Source organism: Phodopus roborovskii, unplaced genomic scaffold, assembly GCF_943737965.1.
Source record: "Phodopus roborovskii unplaced genomic scaffold, PHOROB, whole genome shotgun sequence".
NCBI lineage: Eukaryota > Metazoa > Chordata > Mammalia > Rodentia > Cricetidae > Phodopus > Phodopus roborovskii.
The window spans coordinates 8,502,258-8,522,042 of record NW_026126413.1 but is presented as its reverse complement, the minus strand read 5'-3'; the positions used below and the strand labels follow the sequence as shown (position 1 = coordinate 8,522,042).

Here is a 19,785-nt window from a genome sequence, read left to right as displayed (position 1 = left end):
TTTGTTGTTCAAATTGTTCCACTTTGGGCCATTGAAAGCCTTTCTGGGGCTGGAGAGGTGACTCAGTGGTTAAGAGCACTGGCTGCTCTTCCAGAGGATCCAGGTTCAATTCCCAGCATCCACATGGCAGCTCATAACAGTTCCGGGGGATTGACACCTTCACACAGACATACATGCAAGGCAAAACACCAATGTACATAAAATAAAATAAATAGATCATTAGGAAAACAAGGCTTTCCATTAGATCTTAGTGTTTGTTTTTTAACTGTAAATTGGTTAGCATTTTGGTTAGCAGACACACACACACACGTATATGTGTGACTATATGAATGAACACACACATATACACACATATATGAGTGAATATATCAGTATAGCCTTTATACTCTGCAACGTAAGGTGTCCTTCCTTACCCAGGTGTCCTAGAGGAAATGCGCATAGCGGTGACAATCAGAAACATAAATGTCAACACAGAAAAGAGGAGAGTGATTCGTGATGCCTCACAGTTCTAGCATTGTCTGGTGAGGTCTTGCTGGCCACAGGGCTGAGGCCTGGAGGCTACTGATGGCGCCTGCCCTTTATCCATATTCTCTCCCCTCACAAGCCCAGCTCTGCACCAGACTCAGTCTGGCAACAAAGCCACGCATAGACAGATGGTGACTGAGTCAAGGGCTTTACAGACAAAAGCTGTCATATAGCTGGCAAACTTGGGGTTCCCCAAGGCAAAGCCCAGGGAAAGTAGATCAGAAGTGGAAAGGCTTGTATTAGCTCGTCATTGAGTAACAGGCCTCTTAAACCTCAGTGTCTCAAAAGGACAGGTTATTTCCTGGCTCCCGAGGCTGCATGCAGGAAGTACTCAGTAGGGAGACTCTGGTGTGGGGCTTTGGTGATAGAAACTAGGGTTACCTCAGCCTGAAATTCTTAATTTTTCTCACAGGCTGCTGTCTATGTACTAACTACACAGTGCTGTGTTGAGCCACTGTGGGTCAATGGTGTCTTAGTTTGTCAGTTAAGTACATATATTTTTATTCATTGGTGGGGTGCTACGCAACAGTAAAGCAAGCAGGTACCACAGACAGCTCAGTGTTGCCTAGGATGTATCTTTCTCTGTCCTCGTCCTTTCCACAAACTTCTGCCCTTCAGATTTATTCTACCGCACCAGAAGCACAGGTCTTTGCACGTTATTTCGCCTCTGTCAGGGAAGAGGCAGATATTGTGGCTGATGTCACATTTCCCTGCGTGTCACCACTACCCAGCGACACACACTGCTGGGTCTGGAGCTCACTGTATCTCTCCCTATGACTCAGGGAGGGAGGGATATGAAATGACATTTCATTATGGTCTCCGGGGTAGATGTTAGTCATGGAATATTTTAGAGTGAGCCCGAAGTGAGGTGAGGAAACAATGTCACTCCAAAGTCAAGGAAACTTCGCAAACATGAACAACGCTCAGACTCCTCGACAGCCACTAATCTGCTGCTTCTGGCTCTGGGCTGTGCCATCTTACCTTTCGATGTTTGTCTAGTGATTTTTAAAATCCCAACTTATTGCTGTTCTGACTCATTTCCAGGAGGCTTTGGAGAAAGGCTGATCATCTGGCTTGATACAGAGATATCTTTTTAGTGCGGACCTGGCTTTTTGCTCATTAAGAGAATCCGGGCAGGTCTGGTCTTCGTTGTTTTCTCCTCCCATCCATCAGTGCTCATCAGAAGCATTCTTGCTGACCACACTTTCTTGTATTTTTGGTTGGTTGGTTGGTTGGTTGTGAGCCTATCCTAATGGTAGAGCCATGTCTCCAGTCCTGACCACACTTTTTCATTCCCAAACTTTTCAGTTTTAACACATGATGTTGCTCAACAATTCTTGGTGTGGGGCCCAACTGCTCCCTCCTTTGGGCAGGTCCTGATTCTCTCCTCTCTCTGCTTTGTAACGTCAACTTCTCCCATTCCTCCATCTTCTCAGTTTTATACCACTCTGCATCTCATCTCTTTCTCGGATGAGATCAGCCCTCCTCCATTATGCACATAATATTTAATGGGACCCATTCTTAGCTCAGCTTTTGAAATGCAATTAGATTCTAATCTAGTCCTCTCATTTTCTAGCCATGGCTTTTAAAGTCAGTTAATGTTCTAATATGAAGCCATTCATTCTAATTTAATAATGATGTGAAAACACATCCCATGTATGCCTCTTACAAAACTATTACCATTAGAATTGAAACCCTAGTTATGAAGGCATAGGATAGGATTGGTAATTTAATAACAGCAACCATTTACATCTATTCTATCTGTATTATTTACACTATTTGATACCTGCAATAATTTTTAGCATATACCACTATTTCATAGATAAGAAAGATTATGATCAAAGACCTCATTGAACCTATGTGGGTTTTGTTTTGTTTTGGTCTTGTGCGGTTACTGAAATGCTGCTGTTATACAGTCTGTTATCTAGAAAAATAGCACAGTGCTCTCTAGTATATAACAGAAATGCATGGATATTATAGCTAGACTCTAATGTTTCCTACTGTGAATGGAAGATAAACTAGCTTAAATATGGCTCTATTTTAAAGCAGTAATTCCTGACAGTTACCTATAACTTGCAGGTTTCTAGAAACTGTTTCTCCCTTTTTCTCAGGGGGCCAGCCTTGTTATGACAGAGTCCTGCTCTGTCCTCTGGCCTCCTCGCACGGATTTGTAGGTGAGGTTTCAAGAGCATATGTTTGAGGTATTTTCATCTGTCTGAAGGTGACATGGAACTGTTGGTGACTTATGTGAAACCCCAGTAATTGCACACGGGGGACGTCAGCCTTCTGAGAGACAGGGGAGTGGCATTTGAGTGCCTGCTTTCAGTTTTTTCTTTTTTCCCCATGAATTCTGAAGACATCCTCACATCTTGAAAATAGATTACACTTTGGGCTGATGCTTGTTTATCATCAATCACTCCCCAAAATTTTAGCTTCTCTTAACTGCAGATCTTCCTGTGGGTTGAAAGTCACTGAAACATGAGGACGTCATCCAAAGTCTGACTCACACTGATTCCTGATCTTAAATACCTCCAAAAATAATCTTATCGATTATAAGCAGTTACACTAAAATATTAAAATCTGTTTTGGTAAAAATGCAAAAACAATTCTAAAATTAATATGGAAACTCAAATAAACAAAAACAAAACCCTTGAGAAAAACAAAAAGCAGGAGGCACCAGATTCATTGACTTCGAAATTCAAAGCTGCAGTTGTCAGCTGCAGTACTGGCATGAGGACAGATACAAAGGCCCATCGAGAGGGACAGCAAGCCCAGGAGTAGACTCATATATTCAGATGCACTCAACTTGAACGAGGTGTGCTGAGAATGTGCAATGAGTAAAGGACCTGGCATTGGTAATTGATGCTCTCTGGAAAAGTAGATGTCCACATGCACAAGAACGAACTTGGAACCTTATGTTACATCATTCACAAAAATAAACTCAAAATGGACTAATGACTTAAAGGGAAGACCCTATGCTGTAAAACTACCTGAAAAATGGCAAAACAATTTACAGTATGATGTTTACAATGATTTCATAGCTGTGGCAAAAAAACAAAGAACAAAACAAAACAAAACAAAAAAACCAGTCAACAAAAGCAAAAGTAAGCCATGGGTGTCACATCAAATTAAAAAAGTTTCTGCATAACAAGTGAATAAATCAATATCATGAAAAGGTAAACCATTAGATGCCAAAAAATACAACCATTCTTCTAATAATGTGGTGATTTCCACAATGTGTGAGAAACTTTACAAGGCAGAACAAACCCTAACTTTATTGTCCAATAGGCTCTGGATTTTGTTGTTATCTTTCTGAGACAGGGTGTAGCTTTGGCTGTCCCGGAACTTGCTCTGAGGACCAGGCTGACCTCAGACTGGAATATCAGCTGTTTTGACTTCTGGACACTGGGACTAAAGACCTGTGCACCCAGCTCAGTCCTGGAACTAGAAGAGACATTTCTACAAAGAATACACATCAATGACCAATGATTATGCAAAAAGATGACGGACATCACTATCAAGGTGATAAAAAACACAGTGAGCCATGACTTTACCCCTGTTGTGTGTTGAGATGGCTGTTATCAAAGAAAGCATTGTATACTGAGTCTAGATAAACCTCAAGGGAAGTGTGCTTAATGAAATAAGCCAGTCAGAGATGACAAATACTGCAGAATTCTGGTGGGCTTTTTTGTTTGTTTGTTGTTTTCTTTTTAAGACAGGATCTCTCTACATAGCCCTTGCTGTCCTGGAACTCACTCACAGTGTATTCCAGACTGGCCTGGAACTGATAGAGATCCATCAGCCTCTGCCTCCTCAGTGCACCACTACCTCTATGTATCCCAAGCTAGTTGGGAACTCTGTGATCCCAACCCTTTAGAGTGTTGAGGATTCTGCATATATGAAGTGTCTGAAATATCCACCTCTTAGCAGCCAAGGGTAGAGCAATGGCTGCCAGGGGTCGAGTGGTGGGTGGAATTGTTCATTTACACACGTGAAGTCCCAGATCTTTGGGATGGTAAGCTGCAGAAATCAGCTAGATAGCACCCTCCCTATGATCGGGACTGCCCTGTGCTGAAATGCCTGCTAAGAAGTGAAACTCATATCATTTTCTTGTCACAAAAAACCAATAGCACCCAAGTCAAACAATGTCCTCCCTCCCTTCCTCCCTCCCTCCCTCCCTCCCTTTCCCTTCCATCTTTTATCCACCCCCCTCCCATGCCATCTCTCTCTTTGTTTGAGACAAGGCATCACTGTGCACCTGTAGGGCCTGGGGAAACGTTGAAGGAAGATCCCAGGTTCAAATAGTATGTAAGAGCCAAGAGCGTTCATTATACCAGCGTATGTGGGGTTGTTCACCTATACAAAATGTGACAACTGGAGAGGAGCATGCAGGCTCCTTCTAAGCACAGTTATGGGGAGTTTCAGGGACAGTTACATCATCTCAAATATGATTGGTTAAACAGCAGTTATATTAGTATGCTTTTATTAGTATAATTGGCTGATGTTTAGTTTTATCATTTTTGGACTCAGAGGGGGACTTCTGGATTTGTCCTTGAGACAGAGGCTGACTAAGGTCTTGTGTTTGCTCTCTCCCTCATCCTGAATACAAGGGTATTGTGGATAAATGGTCCTTTGTTGGGAGAGACACCTGCCCTTCTCAGAGAACCGAAACCTAAATTCAGTTGTGAGGGTGGCCTGGAGCTCACAATCCTCCTGCCTCTGCCTTCTTAGTGCTGGAATTAAAAGCATGCGCCACTATGACTAGCCTATTTATTTATTTTTGTGTGTTCAAGCATGCAGAGAACATCATTGTTTTCGTGCTAGTGGAGGCTGGGGTAGGGTTGGGAGGGTGGGTGTGTATGTGAAGGGGTGAGTCAGAGAGCCATGTATCTTCTTGATGATGGTAAGGAGTATCTTGGAGCTGAGGTGATACAGGCACCAAACTCCCAAAGTAGAAAGGACAGTGTTGGGTTGGGTGTGAGTGTTGGGGTGACCCTAGGCAGGTCACCATTGGTTTGCATTATTGGGATGGGAGGGCAGATCATGGCATTCCAGGTGAATGTGCCCGAGGATCCCTCTAGATGCAAACAAACTGGGAGATGGTTCTTCAGATGGCTGATGCCTTTAAGGCAGACAGGTGATGTTGTACAGTACCATTAGCTTTTCTCTCCTTGCATTCCCATCAGGGTTCTGTATCCCTCTCTGAAATTCAGATACGTAAGCAGTGCAAAGGATGGAGAGAAGGACATGGCGGCGGTGCTCATGGCCTGCGGGTGTTTCCTCTGCTCTGTAGTCTGGTCGAAGGGCTGTTTATAGCATTAAACCAGGCTAGGAAGACCTCTAGATGAAAATCCTAAGCCTTGCAGGGCTCAATATTGTCTCAAATATGAAAACATCAAATTCTGATATCATGAGATTACTGTTACTTTTCAGTACTTTTAAACCACAAATATAACTATTTTCTTCCACTAAAACCTTAGTTGGATTTTTTTTCTATCAGTCCTTACCGCTTACTGTAAGGAGGGTGGGGAAGCCCAGAGGGGATATCTCCACATCTCCACATTGTTCACAGCTCTGGACAGAAAGCAGAAGCCATGCTCTTCTTGCACAGTAAGCTTAGACATAACTCCTGTCTGGGTTCCTACCCATTTGTCTGGGCATGCTTGTCACTTTGGGGGCTTCAGCACTTTTTCCGTTGAGTCAAAGTGACCCGGGTGTTTGGAAGCACAGAGTGGAGTGACATGTGCTCAGTGACCCAGTGAGGCTAAAGACCTGGCTACAGGTAACTGTCCAGGAGTGTGCACAGTCATGCATCCAGGTCAGGGACAGCCCAGCTAGCACCCGGAGGTCTATAGACTCTTGCTTTTCATTAAGGGACCAGAATAAAGCAAAGTTTAGGAGGCCTGGAATTTCATTTCTGCAATATTCTTTAAAATCAGGTTCTGTCAGATCTGAAGTTGCAAACACCTCATGTGTCCTATGGAGAAGCACAGGGATTGCACCGATACTACTCTCTGGTCTTTCACAGCAGAAACCCATCCACAGTTACGTGACTAGGCCCCATGATGATGTCATACTGTGCGTAATTTGTGCACATGTGTAATTTTGTCACTTTGTTTACAAAATTGAAAATGCACTGAATACACACACACACACACACACACACACACACACACACACACGAGTATAATGTGATGTCTGACAGGCCAGGTAAAATGCCTCCTTTAGTGTCCATCCCTGCCTCATTCTCTCTCCTAAATGTTCAGGTCACCAGGCTCTAATGATTGGAGTCATTCTTGGTGAATAATGCTGGGCCATGCTGCAATATTTGTGGCTGAGAGCTGGACCCTCGTCATTGCCACGTATTTTGTCACCGAGGCAGGGTAACCCATGGTAACTAAGCTCGGATCAGCGAAGGGGCAGAGAGCCTCCCCTCTCGACTGCTCTATAAAAGAGACCCAGGGAAGGGACCCTAGCAGCCTCGCGCTCTGAGCGTGGGTGAAGGTGTGGGGAGACATGCCTAAGGTCTCCGCAGCAGAGCGCACCGGCTGCAGAGGCAAGGCCAGCATGTCACTGAACTTCAAACTCCAGTGTCACTTCATCTTGATCCTCCTGACAGCTCTAAGGGGAGAGAGCCGCTACCTAGAGGTGAGCCATTCTTCCTTGACCCCTAACACCTTTCCCATGGGTATTCAGTCAGGGGCAGCAGGCAGTGATCTGATAAGCTCCTCTCGGTTGCATCCATCCTCTTTCCTCCGGGTCTCCTAGACTTGCTTTCTTTCTCCTTGCCCCTGAGCATCCTAACTGTCTGCTTTTCTCTGATCGCTGAGGCTGCCTGGGTATCCTGATCTGATGGAAGGAGCCTAAGATTCACTCTCCAGACTCGGGGAGACGCGGACGCCCTCTCAGTTCTCTTCTCTGAGCTGCAAGAAGGGCGCCCTGCTCCTGGTCCACTTTCTTTCCCTCCCCGGAACTTTTCCGGACCGATCTACTTTCCTTGCCAGGTGCAAGAAGTCACGGACTACGACCCTTTCCTGCTCTTCGGCGCCAATCTGAAGCGGGACCTGGCCGAGGAGCAACCGTATCGCCGGGCTCTGCGTGAGTCGGGGCTGTCTTGCCCCACTGTGTAGGCATCGGGAGGCGGGAGGCTGGAGGCTGGGTCTCTGCACCTGGGACACAGGCTTGCAGGATCTTGGGTCAGGGGCTGTCTGGTACCTCACGGTTATAGCATCCGTGAGGCTCCTTCCAAGCCAAAGTGAGGGAATCCAGTGCAGCCTAAGCTGGGAGCTCCAGCATGGGGGCGAGCTGCGGAGCTGGCGAATGGGGCGTGCTAAGAGCGACTTCCTACAGCTGGGGACCCCTGGCTCCATGCTCTCCCCCAGGCTGCCTGGACATGCTGAGCCTCCCTGGTCAGTTCACATTCACCGCCGATCGGCCGCAGCTGAACTGCGCCGTCTTCTTCATCGGGGAACCCGAGGAGTTCATCACCATCCATTACGACCTGGTCTCCATCGACTGCCAGGGTGGAGACTTCCTGAAGGTGAGGGGGTTCCGGCTCCGCGCAACCCCAGCCGGCGTGCTCCTAAGCACGGCCACCTGGGGGCAACTCTGAACCAATTTGTCCCTGGGTCTCAGAAGCTCACTGGGGGAGCCCCTGGAGGCTGGATTCCTAGGAAGGGTCTGGCTCCACACACTGCAGAGTCCTGTGCCCCTGGATGCAGGTGGTTTAGTTTCCCTTCTGTGCGCTCCCCAACTGCTAGGAACTTCCTAACACTTGAGCGTTTAGCGTGAGTCGCTGTGATGCTATCTGGGGCAGACAAAACATGGGGAAACAATTAGAAGGAGCTCTTGAGTCTACTGTGAGACCCTCTTGGACGGCGAGTTCTCCTCTTGCCATCTGAGACCTGAACCCACCTTGCTCTTCCAGGAGTGCAGAGGCTCTTCAGAGCCTGGTGGATGGGGTTTGGGGGTAGCAGGGCTGGTCCTGGGAGGGATGCTGAGAGACTTGAGGGGTGGTTTAAGACAAGTCAGAAGGGAGGAGAATCACTCCACTCCACAGCATCCTCACAGGGCAGCCAGGGCAGGATGGATGGAGTTCTACTGCCCCAAGAAAATAACCATGCTTGGGACTTCCAAAGTAGAACCATTTGGGAAGCTGTGAAGCTTGCTGGAAATAATTTGTACCCAGGTTGTTGGTAATGTTGTTATGACGGATTCACTCATTAAAATGGAGCCCTACTGTGATTTTGAGAGTGGAATCAATTGACTTTGACCCTTTGTCCCAAAGTTAACTTAGGAAGTGATGAGGAAGTCTTACAAGGCTAGCTAGCTAGCATCACCTGACTGCAGCATTAAAAAGCAAAGCAAAACAAAACAAATACACACACACATTTATATAGTAACTTGAGGTGATAATTTTCTTTTAATGTGAAGAGTAGTAAAGAAGCCCCTGCACCCCACCCCCCACCCCCCACCCCGGCTTGTGCACGAGTGCGCACATCACTCTGACACAATCACCCTATGTATCCCAAGTTGGCCACAAACTCATGATGCTTCCTCCCTCTGCCTCTGCAGTATAGGAGTTACAAACATCCTCCATCATATCCAGAAAGTTGTCGTTGTTATTTATTTTTGAGATTTGTTGTCGTTTACATTTCACTGGCTAGAGGCACAGAAGCTGAGGTCCAGTGAAATCCAAATAGCGCTCCTGTAGTGTTCGTTTGAATATGGAAAAGACAAAAAAAAAAAAAAAATCAGCGTTGTCTATAATTTCCTTTCACAAAACTGGTTGATAAAGTATAAGGAGAGGTGCTCAAAGGCTTATGGGGGGGAAGATAAATTGATAATATTGCTTGCAACCAACCTGCGCATTCAAAGCAAATGGGTCGAGAGTAGGGGCTGTAGGTCCTTCACTCATAACTGAAAGCTCGTTGCTGGGCAACTTTCCCCCACTTTTCAACAAAGTCTGACTTCAGGCTGGCCAAAGTGACTGTTTATGTCTGTACTATTACTATTATTATTACTATTATCATTGTCATCATCACCATTTGAAGGTATTTGACGGCTGGATCCTCAAGGGGGAGAAATTTCCAAGTTCTCAGGATCACCCTCTACCCACCATGAAGCGGTACACAGATTTCTGCGAGAGTGGTCTTACCCGAAGGAGCATCAGGTCTTCCCAAAATGTGGCCATGGTCTTCTTCCGGGTTCACGAACCAGGAAATGGATTCACATTAACCATCAAGACAGACCCCAACCTCTTCCGTAAGTAAGCTCAAGGAAAAGGCAGGACTGTCCCGGGGCGGGAGGTGGACACACCTGCTTTATAAAGGTCAGGTCTTATTGCTTCACAGACTTAAACCCAGGAGTGTGTGAAGTATTTATTCCTCAATATGAAAATCAAACCATTTGATTTTATTTCCCAGGCTAGGCAATACTCTACTATGTGGTACATACACTTTTATTTTTCCTCCAAAGTCTTGTTCTGCCCTCCCAAGGCATTCCAATGGATTCTGTAAGTAACTTTAATCTCTCAAACCATGCCCCAGAGGCAGGACAAGCTTGAAGGATCATTTGATGTCAGAGCTTTGTAAACAAAGGCTGGAAGGTTGTGTTTCTGAGGCGAGGTGGGCAGATGTCATACCCTGAGGAGAGGGGTAGACCAGAGTGCCTCTGTGTCACTTTCTTCTGTTATTTTCTACCTCAAAGTCACCACCCTAGCACACTTCATATCTGATAGAGAAGCATACAGATTATGCTGTAAAGCTATAGAGCCGAAGCTGGAAGGGTGCGATTTTGAGCAAAATGAGTCCACAAATCGGCTTGTTTTCTCATTAAGAGAAAGTCCTGGGAGTTGGGATATAGTTAAGAAGTACATCACTTGTCTGAGGGTGCACAAAACTGGGAGGGAAGGAGGGGGAGGGAGGGAAGGGGAGAGAGGAAGAGTAAGGGAAGGGGGGAGGGGTAGGGAGGGAGGGGGAGGAAGGGGAGGGAGGGAGGGAAGAAAGGGGAACAATTGTAGAGGGACACATTTCTCCTGGAATCTGCTTGGTAAGAAATCGGGGGGGGGGGGGAATCAGAAGATTCCTTTAGAACTGTCAAGGAATTTTACTTCTTTCTGAAATTAAGTGTAATATAAAAAATATAAGGAGGTAGGTTATCCCAAAGGCAAACCTCATATCTGTGTTTCACAGATAGAAGAATAACTTGGTTGTAAGTTTAAAAAAAGGAAGAAAGAAAAATTTCAGAAACCCTTAAGATTACCAAGATTTAAAAACTGACTATTTAGTCAACAATCCATTGCTCAATGCCCAGCAAATAAGTACTAGTCGTCTATTTCCCTCCCTTCTTTTGTCATTACCACGAAATTTTTAGAATAAAATGACTTATGGCTTTATTATTAAAAAAAAAAAAAATAGCACCATGGCTCCAAATCCTAGGGCTGAATATTTCCTACAGCATTAGGTTCCGGCTTCATCTTTGAGCCTTGAGGCCCACCCTTTCCATGTTGGGATGTAAGAGTGTAGTCAATAAATATGGTTGGCCCCGTTCATTTATAACCAGCCTGGGCACATGTGGTCAGTGGGCCCTAGGTTAGACATATCTACTAGACCGTGAACTGAAATCTAGAATGAAGACATCATGAGTTTCTATTTAAAAAACAAAATCAGCACTCCAAATAATATAATTGTAACTTTTCCTCCCTAAAGCTTGCAATGTCATCTCCCAGAGCCCGAGTGGAAGGTTTACCCTGGTGGTCCCACACCAGTACCAAAACTGCAGCTTCTCCATCATCTACCCTGTGGTAATCAGGGTCTCTGATCTCACCCTGGGACACTGGCATGACCGGCAGTTAAAGGTCAGTGGCTTGCTCGCTCCTTAGCAATTTGCTAAGGCCACCGGTTTTATCAGAGCCAAAACACACCTTGTGTCAGGAAAGCTGGGACCGTGTGGCTGCTTTAAGACTCCTGAACGGTGCACTGGCTTTGTCAAAGGCTATTTGGAGGCAAACACTCAGGTGCCAGTCCTGACTACTCCAGTACTCCTCCTGTGACATAGGAAATGCTTTCACTGGTAAAGCTACAGTATGTAATTACAATTGGACGCTCTTGTACTTTCCTCTCTTGCAAAAATCCTCTCCTAGCCGAGCCTCCGATGAGTCATCGACACAGCTGCTTTGCTGATTATTGGAATTTTCTTTTGATACGAAGGAAGTCTCTCTCATTGACAGCACTGCTCTGTGAAAGAGTGCTAACGGTGGCACAAATATGAAATTGGATTTTGATATAAGCAGGAAAGTTTTGAAGAGCACGTTATACGATATTTTTTTTTGCCTAAAAAGAAAAATTAGCTGTGAGATTCCTACCAACTTGCTTTCATATCAATTTCCGTATGTGCCTTAAAATGAATGCTGCCTTGACTGTATCTATTTGCACAGATAGTGACTCTCTGTGAGTCACACTCATTTCCTTTTCTTTGTTCAGAGGCCTAAGTTAAAATAACACACGCATTTGGTGGCATTAGAGGCAGCCAGCGTTCTCAGACATACAGAGCTTTGTGAAAACTAAATAAGGAACAGGGCTGAGAAAAATCATTTCTCTCCAACTTCCTCCAGGCCCCAGAGTCGTGTGCCTTCGCCTCTTCTTTGTTGTTGTTGGGCCTTGATGGAGGAATGGTCCTTTGATAAGGATGCCTGAGTGTTTTGGGTTCAGCCTGGTAGTGTTCATCTGGTATGCCATTCTTTGTGTACCGTATAGAAGGGATCGGGAGATGTGTGCTTTAGGTAATGAAGCTCTAAGAATAATTTTGGTATTCGCCTGAACATTTTAGAGACGACTGTGTTCCAGGCATCAGCGCCTTTAAAATCAATTTTTTTTTTTGTGGCCTGGGTATTAAGAGCTAGGTATGGCCACTTACACTTGTTATCCCAGCACTGGGAGACTGGGATGGGAGAACCTCCTGTGCCAGGCTAGCCTGGACCACATGGCACTATCCTCCCTTTAATACTACCACCAATACCACAATGATAATGATAATAATAACATAAAAGTCCTTTGTATAAGGGAATAGTCTAGATTCTAAAAGTAGAGTGGACAGGGCAGGTCCTGCTCACAGGGAGTCTATTTTCTAGTGGACGACAGGCAAAATTAGCACACATTTCAAATCACACTAAGTCTGCACAGAACATGCAGCAGAGTGGTTTGACAGACAGGAACAGGAAAGTGGGGAGGCAGAGAGACCTGCCTGAGACAATGTGGTCAGGAAAGGAAACTTCTGAGAAGGAGATGCTTAAGATTTGACCGGAGCAATAGACCAGAAGGAGCAGCAGCCATGGGCAGAAGGAGGAGCAGAGCGAAAAGTTCAACAAGCTGGGGTGCGCCTTTGGCACAGGGTCTAAGTCTAGGAAGTGATGATAGGAACTTCAAACTTTACCAAAGACACGCAGGAGCTACCGAGAGGCCCAGAACCCTAGACAGGTCCCTGTGCAGCGCACTTTCTGCCACTGTTCATGAGAAAACCTGAGAGGGTTACCTACAGGAGGGAGATGTCATCGCTCACCAAGTGGAAACTTCCGCCTGTCTACTCATGGGGAAGGCAATTATGTTCTTTCATTCCTAAATAGCTTATTTGGCTCTCAGTTCCCAAACCAGTGCACAATGGGCCTAATTAAATCTTTATTTCATCATGCAATGAAATTATGTTTGAAGTACCTAAGCATACAGCCATGCACATAGTAGGTCCCCTAAACCAACCAGTTCCTGTTGTCTCTTTTCCTCAGCCAAACAGTTGCCATTATAAAATGTTTTAATTTCAGCTCTCATCACATTCCAATGTCCTTCTAAATGTCGATATGCGTGCACCTGCATGGATGGTGTTTAAAGTTCTCATTTTTAGATTTTGGTTTCCATGTGTAAAGGTTTACCTGGTTAACTTCTGGCCACCTGCCACATACCGATAGATCTCTTAATGAGTGAGTACACATGGATGAATAACAGGGTGTCAGGCAACATGAATGGTGGGAGACAGTCCAGCGTGAACACGTGCAGCTGAGATGAAAATTTCACTAACAATTTAAAACACATTTGCAGGTACAGGAGCTCACTCCTATAATCCCAGCATTTGGGAGGATTGACACGAACTCAAGGCTAACCTGGGCATGTGAAGCAGGGGCCAAGTGTGACATTTGGGACTGAGAATGAACAGTTTCTGTGTATAGAGTGAGGCACAGAAGTCGTTTGGCTGAGAAAGTGGGAGGGTTTGGGGAAGTAGGAAATGATGGTTTCAGAGGCTTAGAATGAATTCCTCTTTTGAGTACCACAAAAGGGAGTTGTTTTCCTTGGAAGGAAAGAGTAAGTGGTAAGTTTGGCTAACCTGAGCCCCAAATCACAGTTCTATTCTTTTTTTAAATATACCCATGAGTCATCTAAATCCTGACTTGTAGAAGAGACATGTTCCAAGAACATAAAATTTTCTTTATTAACAGGAGGCAAGGAAGCAAGCTGAGGGAGAACACAGAATTTAAATACACACATTATAATATAATTATAAACTGCAGGCGACTGGACTTCCTTTAATCTGACTGCGTGCATTATGAGTTCCCAGTAACCTGGCGTGTGTTCAAGTATGCTCAGGATGTGTTCCTACATCTTCTTCTGAGCTTACAAATCCCGGTTTCATTTTTACAGTCATTGAACTTAGCCCTTAAAATGCACACATACAATAAAAAATGGCTAACCAACTGATTTTGAAAACGGATTCTTGGGAGTTTGGTTTGGTTTGTCTTTGTTTTCTGTTCTTCACCTTAAACCATTTCTGGAGTCTCTGGCGTCTGAGCCAAGGCACAGAGACTGAAGGCTGAAGGGCACACCCCATCCCTCTTGCCTCAGTTTGGCCTCTGTAATAGGTTTACCTGCATCTTGCTCTGTCCGCTGCTATATTCTCTTAGAAACCCACGGCTGGGTGTGGCGGAACTGGTGACTTCGTGGAGCTCCTGGGAGGCACGGGATTGGACCCCTCCAAGATGATGCCTTTAGCTGACCTGTGCTTCCCCTTTCATGGCTCTGGTGAGACTGTTCTTCTGTTTTATGTAGCTGTCAGGGTGACTCCCTTAAAGAAAACTCCCCGATTTTCCATATACAAAGAAACAAACTCTACCAAAAAAGTTGTTTTATATGTCAAGCCAACGTGAGCATTTTACTTAGAGTATGTGTATAGTATCAGACCGTATCACCTAAGTACCAGCATAAAAAGAGAAGATTATAGATCAGTGAGGATGTGTATTTACAGAAAACTACGAAAAAGACAGTGTTTCTCCACTTCAGGGAAGATGTCTGCTTTTATCCTCAGGAGACTAACAACAGTTCAAACGGTAAAAGTATCTGTGATTGGTGACAATATCGTAATGAAATAATAACTAAATAACTTTGCCAGCTGTGTAGGATATATTCTCATATATGTGTACATGTGTCAGTATATATATACATATATATGTATACATATATGCATATATGTATGTATATGTATATATATATGTATACACATATGTACAGGGCTGGATAGTTTATAGCACATATACATCAAAGCAGCAAGGTTTCTAGAGTACCTCTAAGCCCCTGGGTTTCCTCACCTTCTACAGCTGTACTAGCCTCTCAGAGACCATTGCTACCCAGAGGCAAATTCTGAAGTCTCAAAGTGCTCATCATTAATACAAAGCTACTTTAGGATGCAGCTGCCAGATGGGGCCAGCTCTGCCTTGCCTGGGACCAATGAGGATGCTCAAGCTAAGGTGTGTGAGGATGGAGTCCGAACCACTAACCAACCTCATGACCAAACTAATAGTTGTATGTGGTTGGGGAAGGTTCCATAGAACAATTCTATAAAGGTCACCCGCATACCTGTGCTTTAGATCACAAGGATCGTTGGCAGCCTGGAAAGAGACAAATTTAAACCGAAGACAAAGAATATCAGTGACAAATGGCACAAATGGCACAGACCATTCCCCTCAGAGCCGCCTTCTCTGGTACCCCCACAGACCCTCCTCCTACTGGGTAATGACGTTGCAAAACAGACTGCTGTTTGGATCAGTAGTGTTCTGGTGTTAAAATAAGGTCACGCCACCAGTATTTTCTCTCTCTGAGCTCCCAGTAAACAAAACTGCTCTGAAAGAGAAGTCATGCACACAGGGAGGCAGGAAGGCCCTCCTGATATGTTCTGCCCCCTCCTCAGATTCATGGGCATGGAAATGGCTGCACGAGACAGAGGAGACTAGACTAAGACAAGCTACGTCACTGACTGGGGCAAAGATTTCTTCCTAAAGGTGTCTAAACACACTTTGATGAAGCTGAAAAGATGTTTGTTCCTTTTTTTTTTTTTTTTTTTTTTTTTTTTGGAGACAGGGTCTCAGTAAATAGCCCAGGCTGGCCCTGAACCCTCCTGAACGCTTCATCTTCCCATCTCAGCCTCTGGAGGGCTGGGATCACAGGTGCACACAACCATGCCCAGAGGAATCTTTTACACAGAGGCCTTTACTCTGATGTAAGCAATTGTTGCATGTGGCCCTACTGGTGGTCTCCTGCTGTCTCCTCGGTTCCAGCACTGTTGTGGAAAACAACCTTTATGGACATGTATTTGAAAGGAGTAAAAAGATACATTGGATTGAAGAATGCTTGTGCCTTAAAATTAGATAATTGAAGCCTTTTTTTTTTGCTTGAATTATAGGAGTTAGTTAGGTCAAAGGGTGCTAGGAAAGCCAAAAAAAAAAAAAAAAAAAAAAAAAAAAAAAATGCTTTGTCTAAATTACAGATAACTTCCCGATTTGCTTTAGCTAGTTTAGGTTTCTTTTTTGCATTACAAAATTTCCTATTCATTTATTTATGTGGTGCTGGGAACCATATCCAGGGCTCACAGATATGCCAATGCTTTGCCACTGAGCTACATAGCTGGTATGTAGCGTTCTTCCTCTCTTGCATCCTCCCTATTCCCATGTATTTTAAGTTTAGTCCAAAACCATAGAACCATTAAGAGACCCTGTCCTTTAAATTGAATTTTGTAAGAAATTATGTCAAAACAAACAGTATGCACATTGACTAAAGGAAGCAGGGTGTATTGTGTAGATTCAAGCTCAGAGTGACAGTAGAAAGAAAAACAAGCTTCCAGATAATCTAAAGAGAGATAAACACGGCCTCCAGGCAGCAGTTAATCTAGGTTCTCTCATATGGGTATATATCTTTTTAAGTCAGGGTTGAAACTTATGCTTTCAAACAGACTTTCACCCTCCTGACACTATCGTGCTGTGTTGCTCACTTTGCATCTAGGGATGTGTCCCCGAGGCACCTGTGATACAGTGACAGCAGTAGCATGTCTTAGAATTGAGAAATAAGCTGCAGGGAGAGACTGAGAAAATTAAAATAGCCGGGAGAATTATTATAGGGCAGATAAAACGTGTCAGGCGTCAGACTGTGGCTATAGAAAGAAATGGAGAGTAATTTTTAAGGAAAAGAATCTGATTTTCAGTGTGAGCTGAGCTGCCTGTGCCAGGAAAAGTGATAAACAGGTGTCAGGTGCCCGTTCAGACAACGAAACTGTTGGCTGTAAGCCAAGTGAGAATGTTCAAAGCTATACCATGCCAGGACAGTTAGAAAGGTAAACAAGAGAAAAATTGGTTCTCAACCTGAGGGTCTCAACCCCTTTGGGGTCAGGTGCATATTAGATATCCTGCATATTAGATATTTACATTATGATGCATAATAATAGCAAAATTACAGTTATCACTGAAAATAATTTTATGGTCCAGGGTCACCACAGCATGAAGAACTGTGCTAAAGTGTCCTGGCATTAGGAAGGTTGAGAACCACAGCAATAAAACAAAAGCTGGCCTACTCGGTGTGTACCCACTCTGTGCAACTGACTTTTCATTTACATGTAAAATGGAGTCATTATCTAGACTTAGGGTGCAATAAACGGGATGTTCTGGTCCACACAAACACCAAACGGTACAGTCCCACCTCTCTGCACTAACTGCCACCTAAACTGTCCCTGCCTAGAAAGCCCAGCAATGGAGCAGAGTTCATTGGTCACTACTGACCCCTTTGCCACCTAAGCATTGCAGGCAGGAAGATAAGACAAAGGTCAAATAGGAACTTCACCTCTTTCTAGCCAGCTTTCTTGTCTTATGGTGTCCCGTATGTGCAGAGAAAGGATGGACCCAGTTCCTGATCCTACAACTAATTGCATAGTCAAAAAAACAAACGCTGTTTTGACTGGAAGGAATTTGATTATGTGAGAGCAGGATGCCATTCATGGCCCTGTCCCACCTTCACTGTGGAAGCACTGTTCTAGAACCTGTTGGAAAATATTTATTATTTTTCCCGCCTTCTAATTATAGCCCAGATGAAGATCAGCTGTGACAACGCTGTGGTGCGCATGGTCTCCAGTGGAAAACACATTAACCGTGTGACATTTGAGTACCGTCAGCTGGAACCATTCGAGCTGGAAACCTCGAATGGAAACAGTATCCCCGAATTCTGTTTGTCTAGTCTTTGACTGACTGGCTCAGTCACTGATGCGCTGCTAGCTGAGCGGATTCTTGACAGTCACTGTATATGACCTTGATGGGCAGCGAGCGAAAAGCATGGCAGTCACTATCCGGGGCCTCGAACACATGCACACATGAGTTTCAATTTTGCTCCCTTTTGTTGTAATGTATCAATGAACAGAAGGTAGACAGCAGGTTGGAGTTGGAAATGCTTTGTGGTTTGGGTGTGCTACATACATGAACAAGTGAGTCAAGAACAAAGCGAGGAAAACAGATGTGTGGCAAGGGCAGATGCCACAGAGAGGAAAATGGCAGCCCTTCCAGTTTCATAACAATGAAAAAATTGTCAAGGTCTTGGGCATACCAAAGGAATTGTATGTTATTTTTACTCCATACTTCTGTTTACAATTGTAGCTATTAGCTATTAATTGGTAGCACTTGTTTTTTAAACAACACTTTATAGCATGGGAACAAAAAAATCCCTTTCCATCCATATGTATAATTGTGAATAAAATGTATGCAGAATACTGGCATCTTGACAGAGTGATGTGTTGGCTTTCCTGAGTGGTCCCTGCCGCCATTACTCAAAGAAAGAAAATAATGTTTCCATGGGGCGCAGATCCAAGTCAGGAACTGTTGGTTTTCTTGGAGCTGACACCTCTGGAGTTGTGATTCGGGTCACACAGGGCAGAGGGAGAATTACAGTGGGCACACTGACTCTCCCTGGCCAGGAAGTTGGGAGAGGACATGTGTTTTCCACAAGCCACTGAGGAAACCCAGAGCACATGTCTTCATCATGGAGGACATTTCCAGTGGAGATGGTAAGGACCTTACCCCCCCCCACACACACACACACCGGGCAGGGGGAGGGAGAGGGAGGGAGGATAAATAAGTAAACATATATTTTAAACTTTTGGGAAAGAAACTGAAAGAGGTATTGGTAGCATTTTTATTGTTATTTCTATTTGAGAAAGGGTCTCACTTGTAACCCTGGCTGGCCTGCAGCTCATTGTGTAGATCAGGCTGGCCTCAAACTCACAGAGCTCTGCTTTCCTCTGCCTCTTGAGTACTGGGCTTAACGTTGAGTGCCACCACGCTCTGGCATATTAAGACACAGAGGATAAGTCATGCCAGGCCTTTCCAGGTTTGCATGTGTCTCTCCTCACATCTGACCCGTTGATAGGCTCTGCCTTTTTCTAGACCCAGTCTTGACCTTCTACAATAGCTTGAAAAACAGATGCCACAGTCTTTCTTGACTGAATCCCCTGCAACCCATTTCCTTCTCCTTAGTCTTTCTAGGCCTTGCTCACCTCCCCTTAGCCTTTGTAAATGCTAGTTCAGTGGTTAGGGTCCCACTACTCATAGTTAATCTCTCTAAATAAATCAATTAATTACAATTATTCTCTCTAAAATCTCTCCTGCCTTTATGCCTCACTCAGAGGTTGTATGTGACTGTGACGGGCCTTACTGTCTGAATGCTATTCCAGCTCTTTTTTGTTTTGTTTTTGAGACAGTGTCTCACTTTGCAGGCTGATAGCCTGGGATGGTTAGAGATTTACCCGTCTCTGCCTACCAAGGGCTGAGACAAAGGCATGTGCCACCACACTTGACCACTTTTATATTTCTTATGAGCCTGCCTTCTTGCATGTCATCTGAGGAGGCCTTCGTCCATGACATTGGGCCTTCTCCCAGTTTCTAGACTGTTTTGTTTTCTGCAATCCTAGATA

General features: G+C 44.6%; 1 protein-coding gene across 1 annotated transcript; it reads left to right on the top strand.

Moving 5' to 3' along the window:
* The first annotated feature begins 6,924 nt into the window (after positions 1-6,924).
* Positions 6,925-18,066, top strand: Crhbp (corticotropin releasing hormone binding protein). Its single transcript, XM_051182928.1, has 7 exons — positions 6,925-7,173; positions 7,530-7,623; positions 7,908-8,065; positions 9,579-9,789; positions 11,235-11,383; positions 14,471-14,588; positions 17,909-18,066. The coding sequence occupies exons 1-7, from the start codon at positions 7,042-7,044 to the stop codon at positions 18,064-18,066; spliced, it is 1,020 nt and encodes a 339-aa protein (XP_051038885.1). The 5' UTR covers positions 6,925-7,041.
* The last annotated feature ends 1,719 nt before the right edge of the window (positions 18,067-19,785 follow it).

Bases quoted from the DNA above. Each gene is read 5' to 3' on its own strand.
- Crhbp (XM_051182928.1), top strand. From the start codon at position 7,042: ATGCCTAAGGTCTCCGCAGCAGAGCGCACCGGCTGCAGAGGCAAGGCC. The intron at 7,624-7,907 runs GTGAGTCGGGGC...GCTCTCCCCCAG, and splicing joins ACCGTATCGCCGGGCTCTGC to GCTGCCTGGACATGCTGAGC. The intron at 11,384-14,470 runs GTCAGTGGCTTG...ATATTCTCTTAG, and splicing joins GGCATGACCGGCAGTTAAAG to AAACCCACGGCTGGGTGTGG.